At 35.5% G+C, this 23,312-nt stretch overlaps 1 protein-coding gene across 2 annotated transcripts in view; it reads left to right on the top strand.

Moving 5' to 3' along the window:
- Window positions 1–23,312, top strand: part of ntrk3b (neurotrophic tyrosine kinase, receptor, type 3b) — a 147,857-nt gene that overhangs the window by 5,912 nt on the left and 118,633 nt on the right. For both annotated transcript variants that reach the window (XM_051115276.1, XM_051115275.1), the window contains exons 2-3: window positions 15,275–15,349; window positions 18,950–19,021. In XM_051115276.1, coding sequence (XP_050971233.1) covers window positions 15,275–15,349; window positions 18,950–19,021 — 147 coding nt within the window. The remainder of the gene's footprint in view (window positions 1–15,274; window positions 15,350–18,949; window positions 19,022–23,312) is intronic.

Here is a 23,312-nt window from a genome sequence, read left to right as displayed (position 1 = left end):
TTAACATCTTGTTTAATATATATATATATATATATATGTGTGTGTGTGTGTGTGTGTGTGTGTATGTGTGTACTTGTTTTTGCTACATTGTGGGGACCAAATGTCCCCACAAGGATAGTAAAACCTGAAATTTTTGACATTGTGGGGACTGGCTTGAGGTCCCCATGGGTACAAAAGCTTATAAATCATACAGAATGAGTTTTTTTGAGAAAGTAAAAATGCAGAAAGTTTTCTGTAAGGGTTAGGTTTAGGGGTAGGGTTAGGGTAAGGGGACAGAAAATACAGTGTGGAGAGTATAAAAACCATTGCACCTATGGAGAGTCCCCACAAGGATAATAAACCAGACATGTGTGTGTGTGTGTGTGTGTGTGTGTGTGTGTGTGTGAAAACCTGTATAATTTAACATTATATTAAGACATATTTTGTAATATTTTAATATATATTTTATATATATATTTAAAAATACTCTTTTATAGACTGGTTAAAATGCTTTTTATTACATTTTATCTAATATTTATTATTTATGACATTTTATTTTTTATTATTTTAACATCTTGTTTAATATATATACTTAAAACAACTGTTTTAGGGTACAAAACAGATTTCAGTACTTCAGTAGGTTGGTACATTAACATTATGTCAGTTAATGAAATTGTGGTATATAAATGTAAATTTAAGTTAAAACTGTAAAAAAATAAAAAGTTGCTACCATATTTTTTATGGTAAAATTGTTTATTTGTTTATTTGTTTATATATATATATATATATATATATATATATATATATATATATATATATATATATATATTATTATTATTATTTTTCTTATATTTAGTTATATTTTAACATTTGTTTAATATATACTTAAAACAATTTTTATTTATTTTAGACCAAATTTGCTGCAGGTTGTATTCTGGATATATATCAAAACTGTATAATTTTACACTATATTAAGATATATTGTGTAATATTTTAAAATATATTTTTAATATATATTAAAAAAAATACTCTTTTATGGACTGTTTAAAATGCTATATATTACATTTTATTTTATATTTATTACTTATTACATTTTATATTTTATTTTAACTTATATTTAGTTATATTTTAACATCTGTATTCTGGATTGTTTATTATAGGGGAGCACGTGGGGTTCAGAGTATAATTTTTTATCCACGTTAATTTCACACCTGTCTAATACAAATATGTTGCTTTGTTTCATAATTACAGTGTATACGTTTTTTGTTATTTACCTCAAAAGAAAGGAAGTGAAATGTGACAACATGCCCGTAGGTGGGGTACATTGTAACATGTGAGGGGCACGTTGTAACATGACAGCTTAAAATGTTATCTGATCGAATTAAAAAAATATACACGACAAACTGAAATATTTTGTCAATAAAATAAAATGATTAACTTTTTCAAATAAAATAATGGCGTTTTTTAAGAATTAAAAATAATCACATTTTTGTTTTTCACAATGAACACATCGCAACCATGGGTGGGACGGCCCTGATCGCAAAACACAGCTATACAGTATAGTTCAAAATAATGTGCGCAATAGATGAAACACATTCAGCCATTCAGAAAAAACTTCCCTCCCTCCAAACACAGCTCTCATAGAACACAAGACACATAAACGAGCCAAAATGCTTTACATTTCTTGAAATAATAATTTCTGAACATTAAACATCGATTGTCAGTCTTTATTCACCTGTTTCTTGTGGTTTCTTATTAAAATCCCTAAAAGTAAATAGTGAAAATTACATGGCTAATGTCATAGAATAGCATAGTTTAATAATAGCGGGGCAGATTGTAACGCAGTGTTACAACATTCCCCATCAGCGCGACTTGAATATAAAAGTTGTTTGTGTCTTCTGCTGACTTGCCAAGCATTAATGAATATCTAAACTGATAAATAACAGATTGGAGATTAAAATAATAGCAAATTTGTCTCATTTTAAATGAATACTTAAAACAGAGACGAAAAATTTACTTCAGACAGAAATTTACTTTTACTATGGTAAAATAAATATTCAACGATACCTTAAAAATGTGTTTGAATTTTGGCGCACTTTTTTCTCTGCATAGTGTTGCTATGGCAACAAGTAAATACCGTAAATTTGGTTATGGTAGCATGTGTGGAAATATTTAAACCACGTGTGTTACAACTAACCCCGCGCTCCCCTATATACTCACACACATGTATATATATATATATTTTTTTTTTTTATTTTAGATTTTTTCTGCATTCCCTTTACTGGCAAGGACACGGGTGATGTGGCCTTAAAAGTTAAAAATAAAGCATCTTGGGAGGCATCATTATTATCTATCTACCTGTTGGAACAACCTTTGTGTCAGTAGCATGCCTGTGGTGTCTTAAAGTGCTGTCCAGGTAGGCAGCTCACTAGATTTACAGAGCCGTTGTGGCTCTTTATGGAAACTGGCAATTTTTTTCTGTCTTTTTATGGTGGATTTTAAAATGTTTTATCTTTTATTCCGAATTGCAACCAATTATAGAACTTCCCTGGTTGGCCACACGGTTAGATAGGCTTGGCACAATGTTTCGATTGTTATTTTACAGTCGACAGTGGGGTCATTAATGTTAAAAGCAGCCATTTTTGGACAAAAACCTTTGAAAATAAGTCATTTAGCTGTTGATTACAGTATCTTTGTATGTGTTTCCCCTCGATTCAGCTCAAAGGATCAGCGTAAGCAGGCGTAATGAAAAAGGAATCAAATCTTACAGAAAGCTGCTTTTATGTCTCCCACAGGGACCACAAAGGAAAGCAACACTTCCGAACCACAGTCGGGCTGCGTGATTTCTCACAATGCATATCCGTCCTTACTTTATTTGAATCAGAATATAGTTAGTTAGCACTTGTTGTAAGCGTGGGGAACTAGAGGAAGTTAGTGTACACTTGTGTGTGAACACACACTATGTTTGCTGTCCCAGCCGGTGGGCTGCAAATTATGATCAACAGCATGTATGTACCCGGACCCCAGATGGGACGTGCTTTAAACACACTTTATTTTCACAGCCGAAAGTTTCCCAGATTTGCATGCTGTATGGCGCTTCGGGCTTCTTGCCAGTACAAAAGAGAACAGTGATCCAGTATTTTATTTAAAAGCTTCTCGTACAACAATGGGCTGCTAGAATGCTCATCAGGGGATATGCCATGTATTGCTCAACTCAAGACAAGACATATTGAGTGCACAAAAGAAAGAGCTACATGATATAGTGCTAGAAGGCTTGTTGACAGGCGTACCTGCTCTGACACCCTACTGCTGATGTTTTGCACCATGGAATCAACTGCAAGTCATTGACAGCAGTATTTTATTTGATTTTTTAATGTGGCGGCGAGTGAAGATCTAAGGGTGAGACTCATCCAATAAAGACTGCCGTTTAAAGCAATAATAACTTTAAAATGATAGATTAGTCTCTGCTGTTTGTTATCACTAAAGGTCCAACAGTGGAGCCAAAGATGTTTTTGAATGATTTGTTTGAATGCCTCACGTTTTTTAGTTTAAAATAAAACCATTGTTTTGAATAAATCATTTAAATTGCCAATTTAATGACTCACTCATAAATCATAGTTGAAAAGTAGGTGGAAAGATCCTGGATGACCTAATAGTACTCCATGAGGTCACAAATGAATGTGAAATCTCACTAATAAAAGAATCAGATTTTCATACTTTAAATATCCAAAGATCACATCTTCAATTTAAGTGCAAATCAAAATTAGATTTAATAAATCTTTTAATCGCACACAAAATAAAAGTTTGAGTTTTCCTAATATATGTGTGTGTACTGTGTGTAATTATTATGTGTACAAAATATTTTATTTATATGTAATATAAATTCTATAAAAATTATAATAAATACATATACTTGTAAATATTTTTTAAATATATACATGAATGTGCTTGTACTTATATATACATAATAATTACACAGAGTACACACACATATATTAGACAAACTCCAACTTTTATTTTGTATGCGATTAATCGCTCGCCAGCCCTAAATTATAATAATCCTATAATTGTAAATATTTCTTAAATATATAAATGAATGTGTTTGTATTTATATACATAATAATTATACACAGTACACTTATACCCCGATACCCTGCTTTTAAAAAGGGTACAATTCCGCATTTTACTAGTACCGGTACTTTAAGAATGTATTTTAATAAGAGCCGTATTTCTGTGTGTCTGTGTTAGTGAATGGTGCAGATGTGTAGTTTTGTGTACACACATACGCGTGACGCTTGCGGTGTTTTCAGCCTCTGCTGCCTCAATATTTGAGTACATGAACATAATCTCTAGAACTGCTCTGAGAGTCACTTCATGAGCATTTTACAGTTTCTTTTGCAGAAAACCATCGTCATATAATATACAAACCGAAACCTAAAGGTCTTCACAGCAACTTGTCAAAATAAAAGTTGGGTTTAACTTGACAGTCAGAAATATATTACTTAATGTAAAGACAGTACTACGACTAATAATAAAAATATTATTAAAACAATGTTTAAGGAATATTTACCAGAAAAAATGATTTCAATTAATTAGGCATGCTTTCTGATAAATATATATTTTTTTATGTAACCATTAAAATAGAAAATTAAAATGAAATTTAGGAAAAAGATAAAACCGATTTCATAGGGCCCTCTTTATTATATTTGTGTCTTTGTTTTATTGTAATAGTCCTTTAGTTTGTTACTTGCATTTAGGTTCGTATTATTAATAACAAAGATAAAATAATAAAAAATGACTATGTCACGATATAAATTGTTGTCATGAAATAAAATTACTATATCATGAAATAAGATTTGGCTTTATCCTTTAAGCTAACTTGCCAATATAGCAAAGATCTCTACATACCTGTAGGCTCAGTATTGTTCAGCAGAAACCTGTGTAGTGGCACCGGCATGTGATTATTACCATTTTATTTATTTATTTATTTATTTTTTTAAAGGGGGGATTAAATGTTTTGTTTTAATAGATAAAATAACTATGATCTCTATTTGGATAATTTATTACTCAGTTACTTTTCCTGTTGTTCTATGTTTTTTTCGTAGTATCGGTTCAGTAGTAGTATTGTGATATTTTAGTCAGGTATCGTATCGAAGTCAAAACTAGTGTAACGTCATACCAACAAAAAGCTGAGTATGGCCTGATTTGAAAAAGGGGATATTACTTATAAAGATAAAAAAAAAAAAAACTGGGTGGATTTTTATCATTATAGGGTGGTTGTGTACACACACTGCCAACACACAAAAGTTAGTTTTACATCCGATGACCCCTTTAAAGCCATTCCCTAGTTAATACAAAAAATAGAGAAAACTTCTCTCATGCTTGTACTCATTAATGTTAAAATAGCTGGACACGTTTTTACAATTAAAGTTTTGTATTTGCACATTAGAAATTCCATGCTGTTGGGTCCCTAGGAAATTCTTTGTGTCCTGTGCTGAGCTTTGGATCTGGTGAAACATGAAGCAATATTAGTAATGTAATTCAGTGCAATAAGGCAGTGCTCATTATACATATTACCCCCCAGCACACAGACACAGACTTAATCTCCCCCTCACAAATACTCGACATAATAGACGAAATATGCCAAGAATACTTATAAAACTCATTTACCCCTAAACAATAATTCTTTCAGTCCAGTTTGTGACTGTAATCTTGTTACCTAGTGAGGGCACAACAGCAGACAGCCTCACCTGTCTGTTCAAAGACAGTGGAAACAGGTTCTGCCTCTGTGTTTCTGTCTCTTCTCTGCTGTGCTCACTGCCACTGTCTCCTGTGTCACACTCTCTGCTTCCCAATGACTTCTTGTCCTGTCAACTTCTTCCTCACCTTGCCTTCCTCTGCCTCATAGCCCTCGCGCAAAGTTGTATACAGCTGCTATAGATACATTAATGTTCAAATTTAGTGTCATTAAGAGTTTTTGAACACAAGTTAATACTTTAATTCAGCAAAGATGCATTAAATGTTGTTTTCTTAAAAATATTACATTTTCAATATTTATAAAAATAAGAAATGTTCTTCAGTGGCAAATCAGCATATTAGAATGATTTCTGAAGGATCATGTGACACTGATGACTGGAATATCAGATAAAATATATAAAATTCAGCTTTGCTATCACAGGAATTAATTGCATTTTAAAATAAATAAAAAACATGCAAAAACATAACAGCAGATGTTATATTTATAATGTGAAAAATCACAATTTTAACTCCACAGCCGCACATGCTGTTTAGTTGATGACCATCGCTGTATTTTTTTGATATGTTCCCCTCACCAGAGAGCAAAATTTGGGCCTGTTTTTCCCTGATAAGTGCTGGAAATCAGAATCCCCTGCTATTCTGTGTTAAGGAAGTCATCTCGTGCAGGTTTTCCAAACAAGTGCTCACTGCAGCCTTTGGCATTGCAAGTGACATTGGCGTCCCAACACCAGAAAGATATTGGCGTCCATGCCACTATTGCTGCTCTGTCTAATGCTCTCTGCCTCATGGGACCTAATTATGCTCATTTTCATTTTGGCTGAAGCTCAGGAGTGGATGGAGGGTAGAGATGTGCAGAATGTAGATACAGCTCAGAAGGGGTTTTGTTGTGCCTATATTTAGACTGCCAGTTCTGGCCATGGACCATGAAGCTGCGATGCATTGCACACAGTTAATCTGAGGCACACTGATACACGGCCTAAACGCATGCCTGCCTAGACGCGGGTAGTTTGGGGAAGTAAAGTTTTACGTGCATTAGGTTCGATAATATGCCAGCAGCACTTTGGATCAGAAATACTTAATATGGAGGAAATCTGCTTTGAGAATGTATAATTGCTTTTTTGCTGGTCAGAGTCAAGTTTTAGAACACTTTTGGAATAAGAATAGAGCAGTCTGCTGCAAAATTAAAGTTTTTGACTCACCTTTATGTCATTTAAAATCTAACCTTGTTTTTTTCTTCCATGGAAAACAAAATGAAGAAGTATTTTTTGCACAGTTATAGTCAAAACAGGGAACCATTCAAAACGGTTACCGTTTAGGTCTAGTCACATGGGTTTGGAATGACTTAATGGTGAGTAAAGAGTAAAAAGAATTTTCATTTTGGGTAAATTATCTGTTTAAAGAAGTAGTTTAACCAAAAATGAAAATTTGCTGAAAATTCACTCACCCTCAGGCCATCCAAGATGTAGATGAGTTTGTTTCTGCATCAGAAGAGATTTAGAGAATTTAGCATTACATCACTTGCTCACCAATGGATCCTCTGCAGTGAATGGGTGCCATCAGAATGGGAGTCTGAACACCTTATAAACAAACGAGACTCAATCTTATGTGAACTGAAAAGCTGTGTGTTTGTGAAAAACAAATTCACATCAGTGCATCTTCAACTTCAAACTAGTGTTTCAGTCTAAAATATTGCATTCTCCGATGAAAATGTTGTTTTATCTGAACCAGGAGAGAAATATGCACAGATCAAGCATATTTTGGCCAGAAGTGTCTTAATTATGGATTTGTTTCTTACAAACAGATGTTAGGTGATTGACTGGAGTCATTTGGTTTTCTTGTGGATTATTATTATTAGCTGTTTGGTATTATTCTGACGGCACCCATTCTCTGCAGAGGATCCATTGATGAGCAAGTAATGTAATGCTAGATTTCTCCAAATCTGTTCTGATGATTAAAAAAAAAATGTATATCTTGAATGGCCTGAGAGTGAGTACATTTTCAGAAAATCAACATATTAGAATGATTTCTGAAGAATAATGTGTCACTAAAGACTAATATGACAAAAAAAATAAATTCAGCTTTGCCATTATAGGAATCAATTGCATTTTAAATTATATTATAAATAGAAAACAGTTATTTTAATTGTAATAATATTTTACAACATTACTAATTTTACTATATTTTTTATAAAAAATGCATTATATTTATAATGTAAAAAATTTTCATTTTAACTCCACACACTGCTGATGTGTGTGTGGGTCAATGACTATCGCTGTGTTTTCTTGATATGTTCCCCTCACCAGAGAGCAAAATTTGGGCTGTTAATTGATGGACTGGAGTTGTTTGGATTTCTTGTGAATTATTGTGATGTTTTTATCAGCTGTTTGGTCTCTCATTCTGACGGCACCCATTCACTGTAGAGGACCACTGTCGATTGAGTGACGTAATGCTAAATTTTCCAAATTTGTTCTGATAAAGAAACAAAGTTTCAGAAAATTTTAATTTTTGGGTAAACGATTTCTGATGATGGAGCTTTTAACATGAAGTCAAGGGTCAGTCAGAGTTCAAGGGCCAAAAGTGATTTACAACCTCATATATGTTTTCTTTATACTATGTCTTTTAAGAAGAGAAAAATCAAAATTAAATGACATAAATTTTTCTGTGATAAAATGACAATATATGAAGATGTCAAGAATGTTAAAAAGGCACGGCTGATAGGTGTAGTGAATAGGGAGACATTTGCACGTTTTGAAAAGGTCAGTGCTATATGGAGACAGTTTAATTGCCCCGTGTATGTACTAGAGGTGAAACATTATCGTGATTTTGCCTCTATTGAACACCTCTTCCTGAGGAAGTCAGACCAATTGATCAGAAAGCTCAATATTTCAATACTTTTAGAAGTCTAAAGTGAGCAAAGAAGTCAATACACATTTACATCATTTCCAGTTTTCAAGTCTCAGCTACTGATGCACTGTCTCATCTAGTCCTTGCTGTCTCACGATGTATTTGCCTAACCAGTGTTGGGAAAGCTCATTTTAAAAAGTGCATTTTTTAAGATAATCATAATTTTAAGGATTTAAACTATAGGCTTGTTAAGTCCTATGTTTTAGAACTAAAATATAGCTATGGATTTAATTTACACTATGTTAAAATAGCAGAATTTTCTTTAATGCAAACAATGGCCATTTTTTGCATTTTTCTTAGTATTGTAGTACATTATAAAACAGTATGCAATAACATATTGAGTGCAAATTATAATTTTAATTCAAATTATTAAATAGATGCCACCTTATTGGGACAATAAAGGCCTCCCTACACCTACCTAAAAGTTTTTCAACTTTTCGATTATTTCCCTAATTTGTATTGAGGTAATGCCTTTCTGACCTGATGTGAGCTTTAAAAAAGGAGAAAAAAGTGATTGATCGCGTCAAAAAGACTACAGCATGCACTTTACCATATACGCCACTTGAGCTGCTGACTAACAATTGTGTTTTGTAGTGTTGACTAGCCCAATCACACGTTGGTGGGCAGAGTTAGTGTAAATAGCCTCTACCAACAAGGCGGGCTATTTTTTTCATCGCAATTTGGGTGACAGCATCAAACTTGAACATGTATATGTATACTAAATGCAGCAAAACATTTACATTATGTGGTAGGCCTATATGATATAAGGAGTTGAGTCATTTCAGTGAGTCAAATTGTTCATTTACATGAATTTCCCAAATGAACCGATTCACTGTAATGAATCAGACTTTTCAAAACTCCATATCAGAAAACACTTGAGTGTTTATTTTGCATTTAGTTCATGCATTTTCTTCAGTTTGAGTCATTGTGGCCCATTAGTGCACCTGTTATGAACGTCAGCTGTTCATATCCCATCAGTCACGGTGATGTGTACAGAAAAATAATTGGTTTTAAGATTTATTTATCCTTTGCCATTCCAACTACAACTTAAACCTGAGTATTTAGAAGGTTATATATTTATGTTTATGCAAGTGGTGGTTCATCTTGTCTCCAATCCACAGCAGGACAACAATATAGGTTTATCCACCTTTTTTACCCAGTTACATAACTTCTATGCATCTGCTGTCTCTCTTTTGCATATAAATAATTTTTAACATTCTCTGCATTTTTCAAAGTATTCAGTTCTATTAGTGTTCTGATGTTTTGACACCTCAAATAATGTGGCATGTTCATAAAAGGTGTTATACTATTTTTGCTAGAAATCAGCCATTTTCTCATGACAAACAAAAAATTTGGGAGGAATTATAAGGGTGGAACTTGGCTCTGCTGACCTTTCTCAACACCATTTATCAGCAAACACCTACCAAGTATCCAAAACACCCTAACAACATACTGACAACCAGTCTGCAGGCCTTAGAAAGCACATAGCATGGCCTGGCAACCATCTACAAAACCCTAGCACTGGGTCAGAAAAACACCACTCACATTTTCTTAAGAAAAAGTAAATGCGACTGCTCGTAATTACAGCTATTCTTCATTTAGAAAAAAGATCCTGCTTACTCCAACTGCCATGTAACAAATGCTAACAAACCTCAGAAGTGCTGTCTCACATAAGGCCACATATATTTCCAGTGTTTAAAATTCAAATCAGCATCCTGGCACCTACGGATGATTCATAGCTTGTTAGCGCTAAAGGTGAGGCATGTTGTATTTATACATTGGAAATGTAAATCCTGGATTGAAACCTGAAATCAGCAACAGATGGAGGCCAGCTGTAATTTCACCGACTAGATCCATTAGAAATTAGGCATGTTGTACACCTGTCTCAGAGTAATTACATTTATTCAGATGTTACGTGGGTGTAGAAGGATCGCCAGTAAAGAATCGGTGAAGAGTAAAACAGTATGTTTACTAACTCAAGCAGTCATGCTGAAACAACCTTTCTACAGATAAGGTTGCTTGCTACTATAGAATTTGAAAGCATTTCATTGGTTCAATTCATAATCGTGCTCGTCACTGTTCTTTATTCTTGCAATGGAAGTGCAAGATAATAGAAAGACTTAGTTTTCGGCTTTTTAGGGTTCTTTGTGTCGATCAATGCCTGAAGAGCACACCTGAGACAATCTGTTTTATTAAACATTCTTATATTAAACTCTATGTAGTTGTGCTGAAGATCATTTTCAACAAAGTCATTTATCATGCCCAGGCATGGGTTTTGGGAACAATAGAGAGACTAGAGAGAAGATTATGGAGGAAACAGCCATGAACTTGCGCACAGCCTGAGAGGGGCTTTTCATCAGATGCTGAAATGAAGTGTGCCCAGAGCCTTTGACTGATATTTGAATGATTCACATGGTTTAGGACGTGCAGCTATGTAAACATGGTTGCTCCAATGCATCTGGATCACAACAATGCAATCCAGACTCACAGATTTCTTTGCATCCAGCAAGCGATGTCTGATTATTGAACAAAACATTATTTGTATTTTTAATTCACTATTATCCAAGTCAGTAAACTAAAAGGGATCAGCTTCTTTAGCTGTAAAATTTAGTTGGAAACGCTGTTGTTAGCAATACTGTGAATTGTTAATAATATTTATAATTTACCAATTTTATAAATGCATACCTATAAAAATAATTGTTAAAGTACTGTTAGAGATTTCTCTGCATCTAGTAAGGGATGTCTGATTAAAATGAATACAACATTCAGTGTAACTGCTCTGCATATTATGTAAATCACTCAACTAAAAGGGATGCGCCTGTTTAGCAATAAAAATGTGCTGGGGACACTGTTAATAAAAAATAAAATTATTTATGTTATTTATAATTTAAATAAATCTAAATGCATACCTGCAGTGTATAAAAATATATATATAAAAAGAGATTCAATTCATTTTGTGAAACTCGTGTATTAAATAAGTTCAGTGCACACAGACTGAAGTAGTTTAAGTCTTTGGTTCTTTTAATTGTGATAATTTTGGCTCACATTTAAGAAAAAAACAACCAATTCACTATCTCAACAAATTAGAATACTTCTTAAGACCAATAAAAAAAAACATGTTTAGTGAATTGTTGGCCTTAAGTATGTTCATTTACTGTATATGTACTCAATACTTGTTAGGGGTTTCTTTTTGCTTTAATTACTGCTTCAATTCGGCGTGGCATGGAAGTGATCAGTCTGTGGCACTGCTGATGTGGTATGGAAGCCCAGGTTTCTTTGACAGTGGCCTTCAGCTCATCTGCATTTTTGGTCTCTTGTTTCTCATTTTCCTCTTGACAATACCCCATAGATTCTCTGTGGGGTTCAGCTCTGGTGAGTTTGCTGGCCAGTCAAACACACCAACGCCATGGTCATTTAAGCAACTTTTGTTGCTTTTGGCAGTGTGGGCAGGTGCCACATCCTGCTGGAAAATGAAATCTTTAAAAAGCTGGTCAGCAGAAGGAGGCATGAAGTGCTCTAAAACTTCCTGGTAAACGGGTGCAGTGTGTTTTCAAAAAACACAGTGGACGAACACCAGCAGATGACATTGCACCCCAAATCATCACAGACACTGGAAACTTAACACTGGACTTAAAGCAACCTGGGCTATGAGCTTCTCCACCCTTCCTCCAGACTCTAGAACCTTGGTTTCCAAATGAAATACAAAACTTACTCTCATCTGAAAAGAGGACTTTGGACCTCTGGGCAACAGTCCATTTCTTCTCCTTAGCCCAGGTAAGATGCCTCTGAAGTTGTCTGTGGTTCAGGAGTGGTTTAACAAGAGAAATATAACAACTGTAGCCAAATTCCTTGACACGTCTGTGTGTGGTGGCTCTTGATGCCTTGACCCCAGCCTCAATCCATTCCTTGTAAAATTACCCAAATTCTTAAATCGATTTTGTTTGACAAGCCTCTCAAGGCTGCGGTTCTCTCGGTTGGTTGTGCATCTTTTTCTTCCACACTTTTTCCTTCCACTCAACTTTCTGTTAACATGCTTGGATACAGCACTCTGTGAACAGCCAGCTTCTTTGGCAATGAATGTTTGTGGCTTACCCTCCTTGTGAAGGGTGTCAATCATTGTCTTCTGGACAACTGTCAGATCAGCAGTCTTCCCCATGATTGTGTAGCCTAGTAAACCAAACTGAGAGACCATTTTGAAGGCTCAGGAAACCTTTGCAGGTATTTTGAGTTGATTAGCTGATTGACATGTTACCCTATTCTAATTTGTTGAGAAAGTGAATTGGTGGGGTTTTGTTAAATGTGAGCCAAAATCATCACAATTAAAAGAACCAAAGACTTAAACTACTTCAGTCTGTGTGCACTGACACTTACTGATGATCACATAACTAAAAAGGATTTCATTTAAAAAAAAAATATAAAAATATATATATATATATATATATATATATATATATGAAGAGTACAGATACAATGCAAAAGCATTGCCATTAGAGTGAATTTACTGAAACTAAACATAGGAGCCTGATAAAATGCTTATTCTAGATGAAAATATAATATAAAATTGGGGTCCAGAAGCAAAACCAGTGATCCTCAGCTGGTTTTAGGCATAGTTCAGTGGTGAGCTCAGTCAAAGCTCTTTGGGGAAATTAGTGACCTGAGGACGCTGTATAAAACCAATGGGCAGTAAAGTAGCAAGGCCTCTGCTGTATTACATTAACTGCAGTGCGACTCATTTGTAAAGTGTCACTCTCTCCACTGCTGTAAACAGAAACATTAAATCTACCTGATGCACTGTGCTGGACTGTGCTTCTAGGGGCTTGTGGCATTGTCAGGGTGCTTGTGGATCTAGAGGCGTGTTTGCTTCTGTGTGTGCTTGTGTTCTGTCAGCGGCACATCTGTGATTTCTCCTGCTTGGAACACCTCTGTCCAGATTGTGTTTGTTTTAGCTGGCAGATAAGAAGCCTGTGGAATAGGAATAAAGGCAGTGCCGCCGCATACCCTGGCAATAGCTGAATTTAAATGCAAGCGTGTTTTCAAGCAGATTCTGACACTGATAATGGTGTTTCAGTGACACGGTAGGGGAGAGCAGAGATAATTGTCATAATTTTAGTCTTTTTTTTTTTTTGCTTGGATATTTGGATTTATTCAGTAAGGATTTAGCATAAATGTGATTGAAAGTGATTGATACCCCCTGACTTTTTCGCCCCTTACCAGTTTTGTTTTGCATGTAAATGCCTTTTTAAAAATTCTGTTTATTTTTTGTAAGTGTTCGTATCTATTGCTGCTGACAGAAAAACAGGATTTTAAAATCTTATGTAAACATGTTTTCATTGCATTGCTAGGTTTTATAATGTGTTTATAAAAGCAAATTTTGTGCAATATAAACACATTAATACTTAGGCTAAGTTGTTCAAACAAACCTCTACCCTCTAAGTATTAAACTTTAGCACATTATTCATCCAGCACCGCTTGTGCTACGGAAATGAATGATACGTCAAATCATGTGGCTTGTTCAGGAGAGGTGTTTTATTACTTTTCCAAGAAATCGGACTGCAATTTTTCCTGGTGGACAATAAATAGGAGGAAAAAAATCCTACAGACTGTCACTCAAGAAGGAAATTTTTCTTGGACTTTTGGATTTATTTAGAAAATAGCACAAACCTTCCAACAGTTATTTGTCATTACTCATGTCATTTAAATCATATACTACTGAAGTGAAAATACATAAAGGACCCAGTTATATTTATAAAAACAAATGTCTGTCTATGTAGTTTTTGGTGTTTTGGGGTGTTTTTGAAGTCTCTTATGCTCTCCTAGGCTCCATTTACTTGCTAAATACAGTAAAAATAGTAATATTGTGAGATGTTTAATGTCACACGATCCTTCAGAAATCATTCTAATATGCTGATTTGCTGCAGAAGAAACATTTAATATTATTCTCAATGTTGAAACTTGTTGTGCTGCTTAATATTTTGTGGAAACCATGATATTTTTTTTCAGGATTACTGATTAATAAATTCAAAAGAACAGCATTTATACGAAATAGTTTAAAAAACAAACAAAAAAAAACAAAACAATACAAGAGTCCTTTGTGTCACATTTGATCACTCGATCAATTAACTGAATAAAATATTATTATTATTTTTTTTTAATTTAAATTAATTTTGGGATGAGATAGAGATTTAAACTAAGCGTGCACATGAAATGGCTATAATGAGTGCACTGAGCATTATATTACAGGCCACACATTTAGTGCTACAGTGATCCCTGTTCTCCAATATACAAGTTGACTTATGTCTCTGGTTGTTCTACACAGCATACATGATAATTATCTTTGTGCTCCCCACATGTTCTATGCATTTGACCTTACAGTCTTTGGAGAAACAAATTGTTTTGCTAATTATTTCACGGTGTGGTTTGCAAGTGATCACACCCTTAGGCCATCAGCCTAGCCAACACACCAACACCTCTGAGAGGAATGTTTCACGAGCGCTCGCTGATACATTTTTCAAAACTCCAGGGACCATCCATTGGGTTCCTGCCCCAGCCATCAAGCGGAAAAACACATATCCCCTGCTTGAATAAATTGGTGGTAATGGTGCTGTTTTCAATATTTTCTCTCTTTCTTTTGTAGACACATAGAGAACTGGACAGGATTGCAGATTCTTAAGGATGTTGACATGGAACTGTACACAGGACTCCAGAGACTGTGAGTATTAAAAAGTGGATCATATACTGGTGGTTGTATGTGTTTTACACTAAAGCCTGGTGCACAGTGTACAATTTGGGCTGTCGAACGATTCCTTTAGTCTCAGGGCAAAACATTGCTGACATTAGCTCAAGGGCTTGCTCGTGTTTGTGCGATGTAATTTCAGTTTTGTTTGTCAATGAGGATGTGAGATGATTGATCACAAATTCTACGCTGTCAATTGTGACTAAAGTTCTGATCTATATCACACAGTCTGATATACAACACAGCTGATTTTACACAGTCTCCAGTGACATTTACCCAAGAGATTTTACTGGCTATATTAGACAGTATGACAAGCAACAATTGTAAATGATGGCAAAAATAACAACTTGTGCACTAGGTTTATACATTTATATTGTTATATTATATATTCATTTATTTTTTATTATATATTATATAATTTTATATTTATATTAGTTTTGTTATTGTGAAAGTTAGATTTTATATAAGGATAATAGATATTAGACTATTATTACTATTATTGCTTATTACTGTTATTACTTCAGTGATATTTATATACACTTCTACTTGTAAGTTTGGGGTCAGTAAGATTTTTCTCTTAGGATCGATTTTCTTTTATGTAAAAAATACAGTCAAATATTAATACAGTACATAACTGTATTTTATTTTTATTTTATTTTATTTTATTTTATTTTTGTTTTTTATTGTTTTGTTTTTTGTTTTGTTTTGTTTTGTTTTGTTTTGTTTTGTTGCATTGCATTGCATTGTCACATGTGAAAACATTCTAATATGCTGATTTGGTACTTTGGTACTCAATACCATTTATTATTATTATTATTGGTTGATATATATATATATATATATATATATATATGTATATAAATTTAAAAGTATTTTTTAATTAATTTAATGCTTCCCTGTTTAATAAATTTCACCATGTTAAAATGTTAAAACAATCTTTTTTGCAGTTTTCCTAAAAACTTACACATAATATTTTAAGCTTTTTGTGTATTTTTTATGACAATGATTTGCTGTGCCCAATGCTGTCATTGCCACACATTTTAGAGAAGAATTTAATTTCTGAGAGTAGGTTTATTAGGTACCAATATATAACTGGCAATTGTTTGAGAAGTGTATTTTCTAATGCAGATGAATACATGTGATATGAAATATAACAAGTTTTAACATCAGTTAGATTTCATATAATCAAAAGTACATGTATAAGAGTACATAGATGAAAAGGTCCAGTGGGAGGAAACTGACTAGACCATCTATTGCGTATCCAGACCTCCCACAGAGTTTCATCACTCCCGGTTATGAGCTTCCCTTCACCTCTGTCAAGCCCTCACATCTTTCTCACCCCTCTGTCTTTTCATCGTATTCTCAAGACAGAGTTTCCCCCTTTCACTCCTCTTGATCCCTCAGTAAGAAAGCCAAGTGGACTATTCCCAGCTTTCCATTTGCATTTTTCTCATTAACATTGCTCTCTCTTCTGGTGGGCTCTCCTGGTTCCTCCCACGCCTGGAAACAGCTCTGACCTCCAGGCCTCTAAATTACTCTCTGAGGTTCCACTAAAGGTCATCGGCTTCCGCATGTGTTGAGCTCTGCGCTTTAAGCTTTTTTAAGCACAAACACTGCAGATAGCAATGTTACATAACCGAAACGCATGAATGCGGGACCTGTCTGTGGAGGTTTGCTGTGGAATAGTTTAGTTGAGTCATACAACATCTCAACCCACCTGTGGGGTTTTGATTGGTAAGCTGGTAGTTTTGTGCACTGATGTTATGTTGACTTAACAATGGTGAGATGCAGAACATTTTCAAAAATTCCAACCTAAGACTTTATCTATCTATCTATCTATCTATCTATCTATCTATCTATCTATCTATCTATCTATCTATCTATCTATCTATCCATCCATCCATCTATCAATCCATATGTTTATATATCTATTTATCTGACTATCCAGCTATCCAACCGTCCATTCATCCATCTATCTATCTGTCTATCTATCCATCCATCCGACTGTCTATCCATCCATCCATCCAACTTCTCTCTGTCCATTCATCTATCCATCTGTTTATCCATCCATCCATACATCCACCCATCCATCCATTAATCCATCCACCCATCCTTTCTATCTATTTATCTGTCTATCCATCTATCTCTCCCATCCATCCATCCATTCATGGAATAGGATCTATCCCAATAATTCATCTATCTATTCAATTATTTGTCTCTTCACCCATACATCTGTTCATCCATCCATTTATCCATCCATTTTCTATCTGTCTATCCTGTCATTTACATACTGTTATGTATGCGTCCATCCATCTAATCCAAGTTTTAAAGGGATAGTTCACCCAAAGAAGAAAATTCTGTCACCATTTACTTGTTTCAAATTGTTATGACCTAATTTCTTCAGTAGAGCACAAATTTTCTATTTATTTTGTTGCTGTGGAAATATTGTTTGTACCCAAAATATCTCTCTTGTGCTCCATGTAAGGAAGATGTCATAGTGTTTTGGAAGGACATGGGTAAGTAACTGATGATAGATTTTTTTTTTTAATTCAACGATCCTTTTAACCTTGTATAAATCTTGAGGTATTTAAAGCACAAAAGACCTCTATGACATTTGAAGTGCGAGGTTTTAATTATTATTATTTTTAATTCAGCCAAATTTTTCTAGTTCAAACATTGGTAGGGACCACCGACCTGCTCGTAGGGAGTTCACTAGCGCATACAGAAGCACCATTGCAGCAGTGCTGGAATGAAATATCTGCCTACACTCGTAATCCCACCCCCACAAGTTCATGCGTGTCACGTGAAGGACCATCATGAGGGTTTCGTAATAAGGCCCCTTGCATTTGTTTCCAGGCTTTTAAGAGCTGAATGGTTAAGAGAAGAAATGGTATAAAGACGGTCAACATCCTCCTTACTTCTTCCACATAACAGAGACGGATAATTGTATTCCTAGAAATAGTTATAACTATAGAGCCATCATCATAATAAAACTAATTCTGTACTGATTACTGTTCACCGGATAAGGGTGTTGTGAGTGTAATCACTTTTTGCATTAAATTCCTGTAATGAAAAGGATGCAGTCATTACCAATTAATGCCACCGAGACTGTGCACGGAGTCTTTAGGATGCACAATTCATTCCAGCTGCCGCTGCGGCTCAGTGCTGTGAAATTGGGGACCCTGATGATACCATTATTCTAATGACACTCTCTGAAGAGATGGGAAAGATGGTGAACTGAGATTGCTTCTGCAGTTTATCATCATAAACTGTGTATATCAAGCCGCAAGGCTCTAATGAACTGTTGGCTTCCTCAGGTTTGAATGATCGACTTGCAGTGCCAGGTGCAAATGACCAACAACAGGGCCCTCAGTCAAAATTACCGGGTGAACCGTGCTGCGTGGAGGCTGAATAAATGTTGATGGTCTCACCTTGGGAAATTCATTCACCCTCATCATTGCTGGATTGATGCTGGTCATTTGTGACCAGCCAATGACACCTGTCATTCACAGATTTTTGAGTGAAACTGTGCATTTTTCACATGGTCGTCTGTCTCTGTCTCTTTTTTCTTCTCAGGACGATAATAAACTGCAGTTTACGGACAATCCAAGCACGTGCATTTGCGCAGAACCCTCACCTCCGCTACATGTGAGTAAAATGTCTTTTAAGTGTGTTTTTGTTGTTCTCTGAATTAATCATTCTTGTTCGCTTCCATGCACTTTAGTCAGTGTGTGGTGTGTATCTTTGGGCATTAAAAAGATCTACAAAGTTACAAATCTCGAAGTCCATTTCGTTTTTTTAAAAACCCTTTTCAAGAACTACAACAAATGGCTCCTTTGGACTACAACGTTTGTTTTCCGCATGCAATGAATGATATCACAACACGGCCCATTAGCATATAATTAAATTAAATCCCGCCCATGGAAATTCTAATTGTTGGGGGAGGGGGGTGTAGGGACGAGGTGGGGGATTAGCCTAACTTTAATGATGCAGCGCGGAGAACCGCTTCAACGAGCTGCAGCACGGCGGGTATAAACACAAGCATTGACTAGAGTGGCCGCTTCAGAGCTGTAACTCGCCACAGATGTGTGCAGTACAGGGGGTCGAAACATGCTGAAGCCGCGATCTACTCCGGTAGCCGCATCGGAGCCATAACGTGCCGCAGACGTGTGCAGTGCGTGCTAAGAGATTTATTCATCATACAGTGTAGATAACGTTAGCTTCACTTATAATGCAAGTGTTTTTTAAAATGCATAAACTTGCACTACAATAGTCTAGGCTAATCAGTGATGATGTTCTTTGATAATGTTAGGCTGCTTTTAGCCTTATGCTGGAGCTGGTTTCGGGCAATGAAACTAAGTATGTAAATAATTAAATACATTAGCATGATAATATCATGTATTGGCGATCTCACAGGCAGATGATAGGACCCAACACTACTGTAGCGCATTATTTACTCACCCTCCATACATCCTAGGTGTATATGACTTCCTTCTTTCAGACAAATGCAATCAGATTTGTCCTGGTACTCCCAAGCTTTAGAATGGCATAGACGGTTGTTTCTCCTCATTAGTCTAAAACAAGTCCAATAATATGCATCCATCCATAATAAAAAGGTGCCTCACACAGCTCCGGGGGGGTTAATAAAGGCCTCCTGTAGCGAATCGATGCGTTTTTGTAAGAAAAATATCCATATTAAAAACATAAGAATCACTTTAATCTAGCTTGCGCTAACAGTTGTACAGGGAACTTGCTTCGATAAGGGGCGTGGCAGTACTGAAATACTGCCTAAGCTGTTCCCCAATTGCAACGCAGTCGGACAGCTAACCAGTCAAAACACATTTTATCGGAAGGCGGGCCTTTATTAAACCCGGAACTAATTGAGCCATTTGTGCCAGGCTGGTGTATTGTAATGATGTAATTTATGTTAAAAATAATGCATTTTTCGAACCACCAAGCATGAAAGCACGTTCTAGTAATCCCCCAAAACATAATCAAGACTTTGTAAAAGAGCAAAATAGGACCCCTTTAAGCAGACTAAATGATTAATGCAAAATACGTCACCAGAGAGAAAAATGTCGTTTCACTGGAAAATCGAGTAATGACATTTTAATTAAAAATTAGGAGGTCAAAAATGAAACATGCATGGATGAATTGTTCACAATAAGATCAATAACAGGCATGTGGAAAATAGATATTAAGAATTTTTATTTTAATGCAAAAAAATTTTCTGCCTCTCATTTAGTGCTTCTGGAATGCAAGTGCCCTTTGGAAGATATACCTCTTTTGGAAACCATAGCTTTTACTTTTTATGTTGGCTAACCTTTCTTTGAACCGTTGCACAACTAATGGATAGACGTTCCTTTTACCATAGCTAGGAGAAATCACTGTGATACTCTCATTACTACATTTTTTACCTTTCATGCCAGTAAGCAAAATGTCTACCTGTGACCTTTGATGTCTGTCAGAGTCTCACAACCAGTGCAATGTATGATTTTCTAGAGTATGCAGTAATGGTCTCAGTTAAAGGCAAGTGAACAGGCTAAGCACTTTATGAATGGGCTAAAAAGTAAAAGATCCTGTGTTCACTCGAGGACCAGACAGAGCAGATGGACATGCTAATTGCAGGCTCATTAAGAAATACGGCCAGGAACTTCAGTAACAAAGATGATGACTGCTTGCGTCTTATACAATTGTGGCTCTCAGAAGATTAAAGTGGCCACTTTTGAAGCTGTAATGGCCGATGGAAATAAATCACATTCAGTAACGGGCAGCATTTTCAAAAGACAAAACATGTTGATTAAGGCAATGTGGAGTAAGTTTAGTACAGTACGACTACTGAGATCTTAGCGCTCCTTGACTCCGGTAAGTTTGAGTTTTTCTTAACAAAACACACAGTATTCAGTGGATAAATTAATCCCTCTCACTCTTTCTCAGCAATGTCTGAAGAATATAATAATAACTATAGTTGCAAGCAGCGATTACCGGGCTTCAAGCCATTAAGGCATTTAAGCACATATGAAAATAGACATTATTTAGCAAGCCTGTAACCATCTAAATCAATGATTTAAAAAAGCATTTTTGGCAAATCCAGGTAATTTACCATACAAATATTATGTTTTTTAAAATGTTTTTTCTATATTATAGTACCAGCTATGGTCTGATCCCCTTAAAACTCTGCATGCTTGTTTAGAATCACCTGTCACATGTGTTCAGCAGGTTTTGTGAAGTTTTGAGTTTTCCTATAGGCTTTATAGGATTTTGGGTAAATCTGGAAAGGTCCCTTTTCTAAACAACTTAGGCTCATTGGAAATGCATGCCTCTGTATACATTTCTGAAAACCTGAAAAAACATACCTATATGTACGAATCACTGCAGTTAAAATGAATGCTAGAGGCAGTAAATCTTACTTATTCCTTTTCACACATAGTATGATTTACACAGAGTTTTGATTAATAAAGCCTAATTTTCAGACGATTACTACTGCTGAATATTATATTATGGTTTTAAAACAATTTTAACATCCTGCGTGGTGTGAAAATTGATACTTTTGAACGTTGTCGTCACATATACAGCATCATATACATGAGTTTGCGGACACAGTCAGTTTGCTCGGTAGCTCACGCCATATGGCGTTGCACTTGAGTAACGAAGAGTTCCAGTTCGAACCCCGTGAAACTACTGTGCGACAAATAAGCTCAAATCTGAATGAGGAAATAAAAACAGCACGGCTGAATCATAAAATGCATTTTTTAATCAGTTTTGCATTTGTTAACACTATCGGTTAGGTTTAGGGTTGGGTTTGGTGTAGGGGATATTTCCGATAAGACCTTTAGCGAAATGCCCCGGATATTTGAATTCTGAACAGCTGCAATATGTACCTCAAGCAGCATAATAAAAGTGCAGCAATACGTGCCTGTACCAATGTAATAAAAACATGCCAAGGTCACGTATTGAACATGTGTTTTAGTGCCACTCTCTGGACATTTCACCTGAAACTGCCGCGAAACGTGCAGTAAGGTATGTAATTACGGTGTTGCAGAAATGTATGTAGAGCCACATATTTCTATTGAGCCTGGGTTGTTTCTAAACTACCCCGTTATAGCTTCTCAAAGGGTAAATTTCAACATTTTTGATAATTATTGACCTAGAGAGTCCAGAGAATTATACTGCAGTGTTTTTTTCCAGATTGAACAAAAAACCTAGGACTAGTTCACAAAAGTAGGTTTTTTACAACTTCTCCTTCATTTAACAAACAACTTGATTGACAGCAGTGGTTCTAGAGGCAAAGTTGTGTGGAATGAGGAGTTCTGTCGTATGATATGAATATCACGAGCATGTGCAAAAATCCATGTGCTGTACAATCATTTAGGCCTCCGTTAACCTTGTCTAACAGGTGTTCAAAATTTGTCTGCCAATGGCGGCCATGTTTTTTAAATACGCAAATGTTCTCATAGACCCTTGTGGCACTTCGGACCAAGACCGTGCACACTGATTTTCATGTTTATAGGACAAATGCTTGCGCAGTTATAGCCATTTTTGTTTTTTACCCTCTTAGAGCACCACCAAGTGGCCAAGCTCCACACAAGCTCGTTTTTTTTCTGTGACCTCAGACTGAGCTCTTACATAAGTGTTCCAAGATTGGTGGAGATATCTCATCCTATTCAGGAGTTATAGGCATTTTACTAAAAGTAAAATACCTCCCTTTCGAACTTTTTGGCGCCCATTTGCGCCAAACTTTTTTTTGTATAATTATTGATATTCACTCTCCAGAGAATCTTTCTGCACTGGTTTGGTTCTGATTGGGCACAAAAACCTAATTTGCAAAAGTAGGTTTTTCAAAAAATGATCAATCGAATCTGAGGTGTGCGTTTTGTCTGGCGAGTTATGAGCAATTTCGTACTTTTGATCGCTGTAGCGCCCCCGTCAGGCTGAGTGG

This window comes from Labeo rohita, chromosome 7 (assembly GCF_022985175.1).
Source record: "Labeo rohita strain BAU-BD-2019 chromosome 7, IGBB_LRoh.1.0, whole genome shotgun sequence".
NCBI lineage: Eukaryota > Metazoa > Chordata > Actinopteri > Cypriniformes > Cyprinidae > Labeo > Labeo rohita.
The sequence above is the reverse complement of the archived record's forward strand: the minus strand, read 5'-3'. Positions and strand labels throughout refer to the sequence as shown.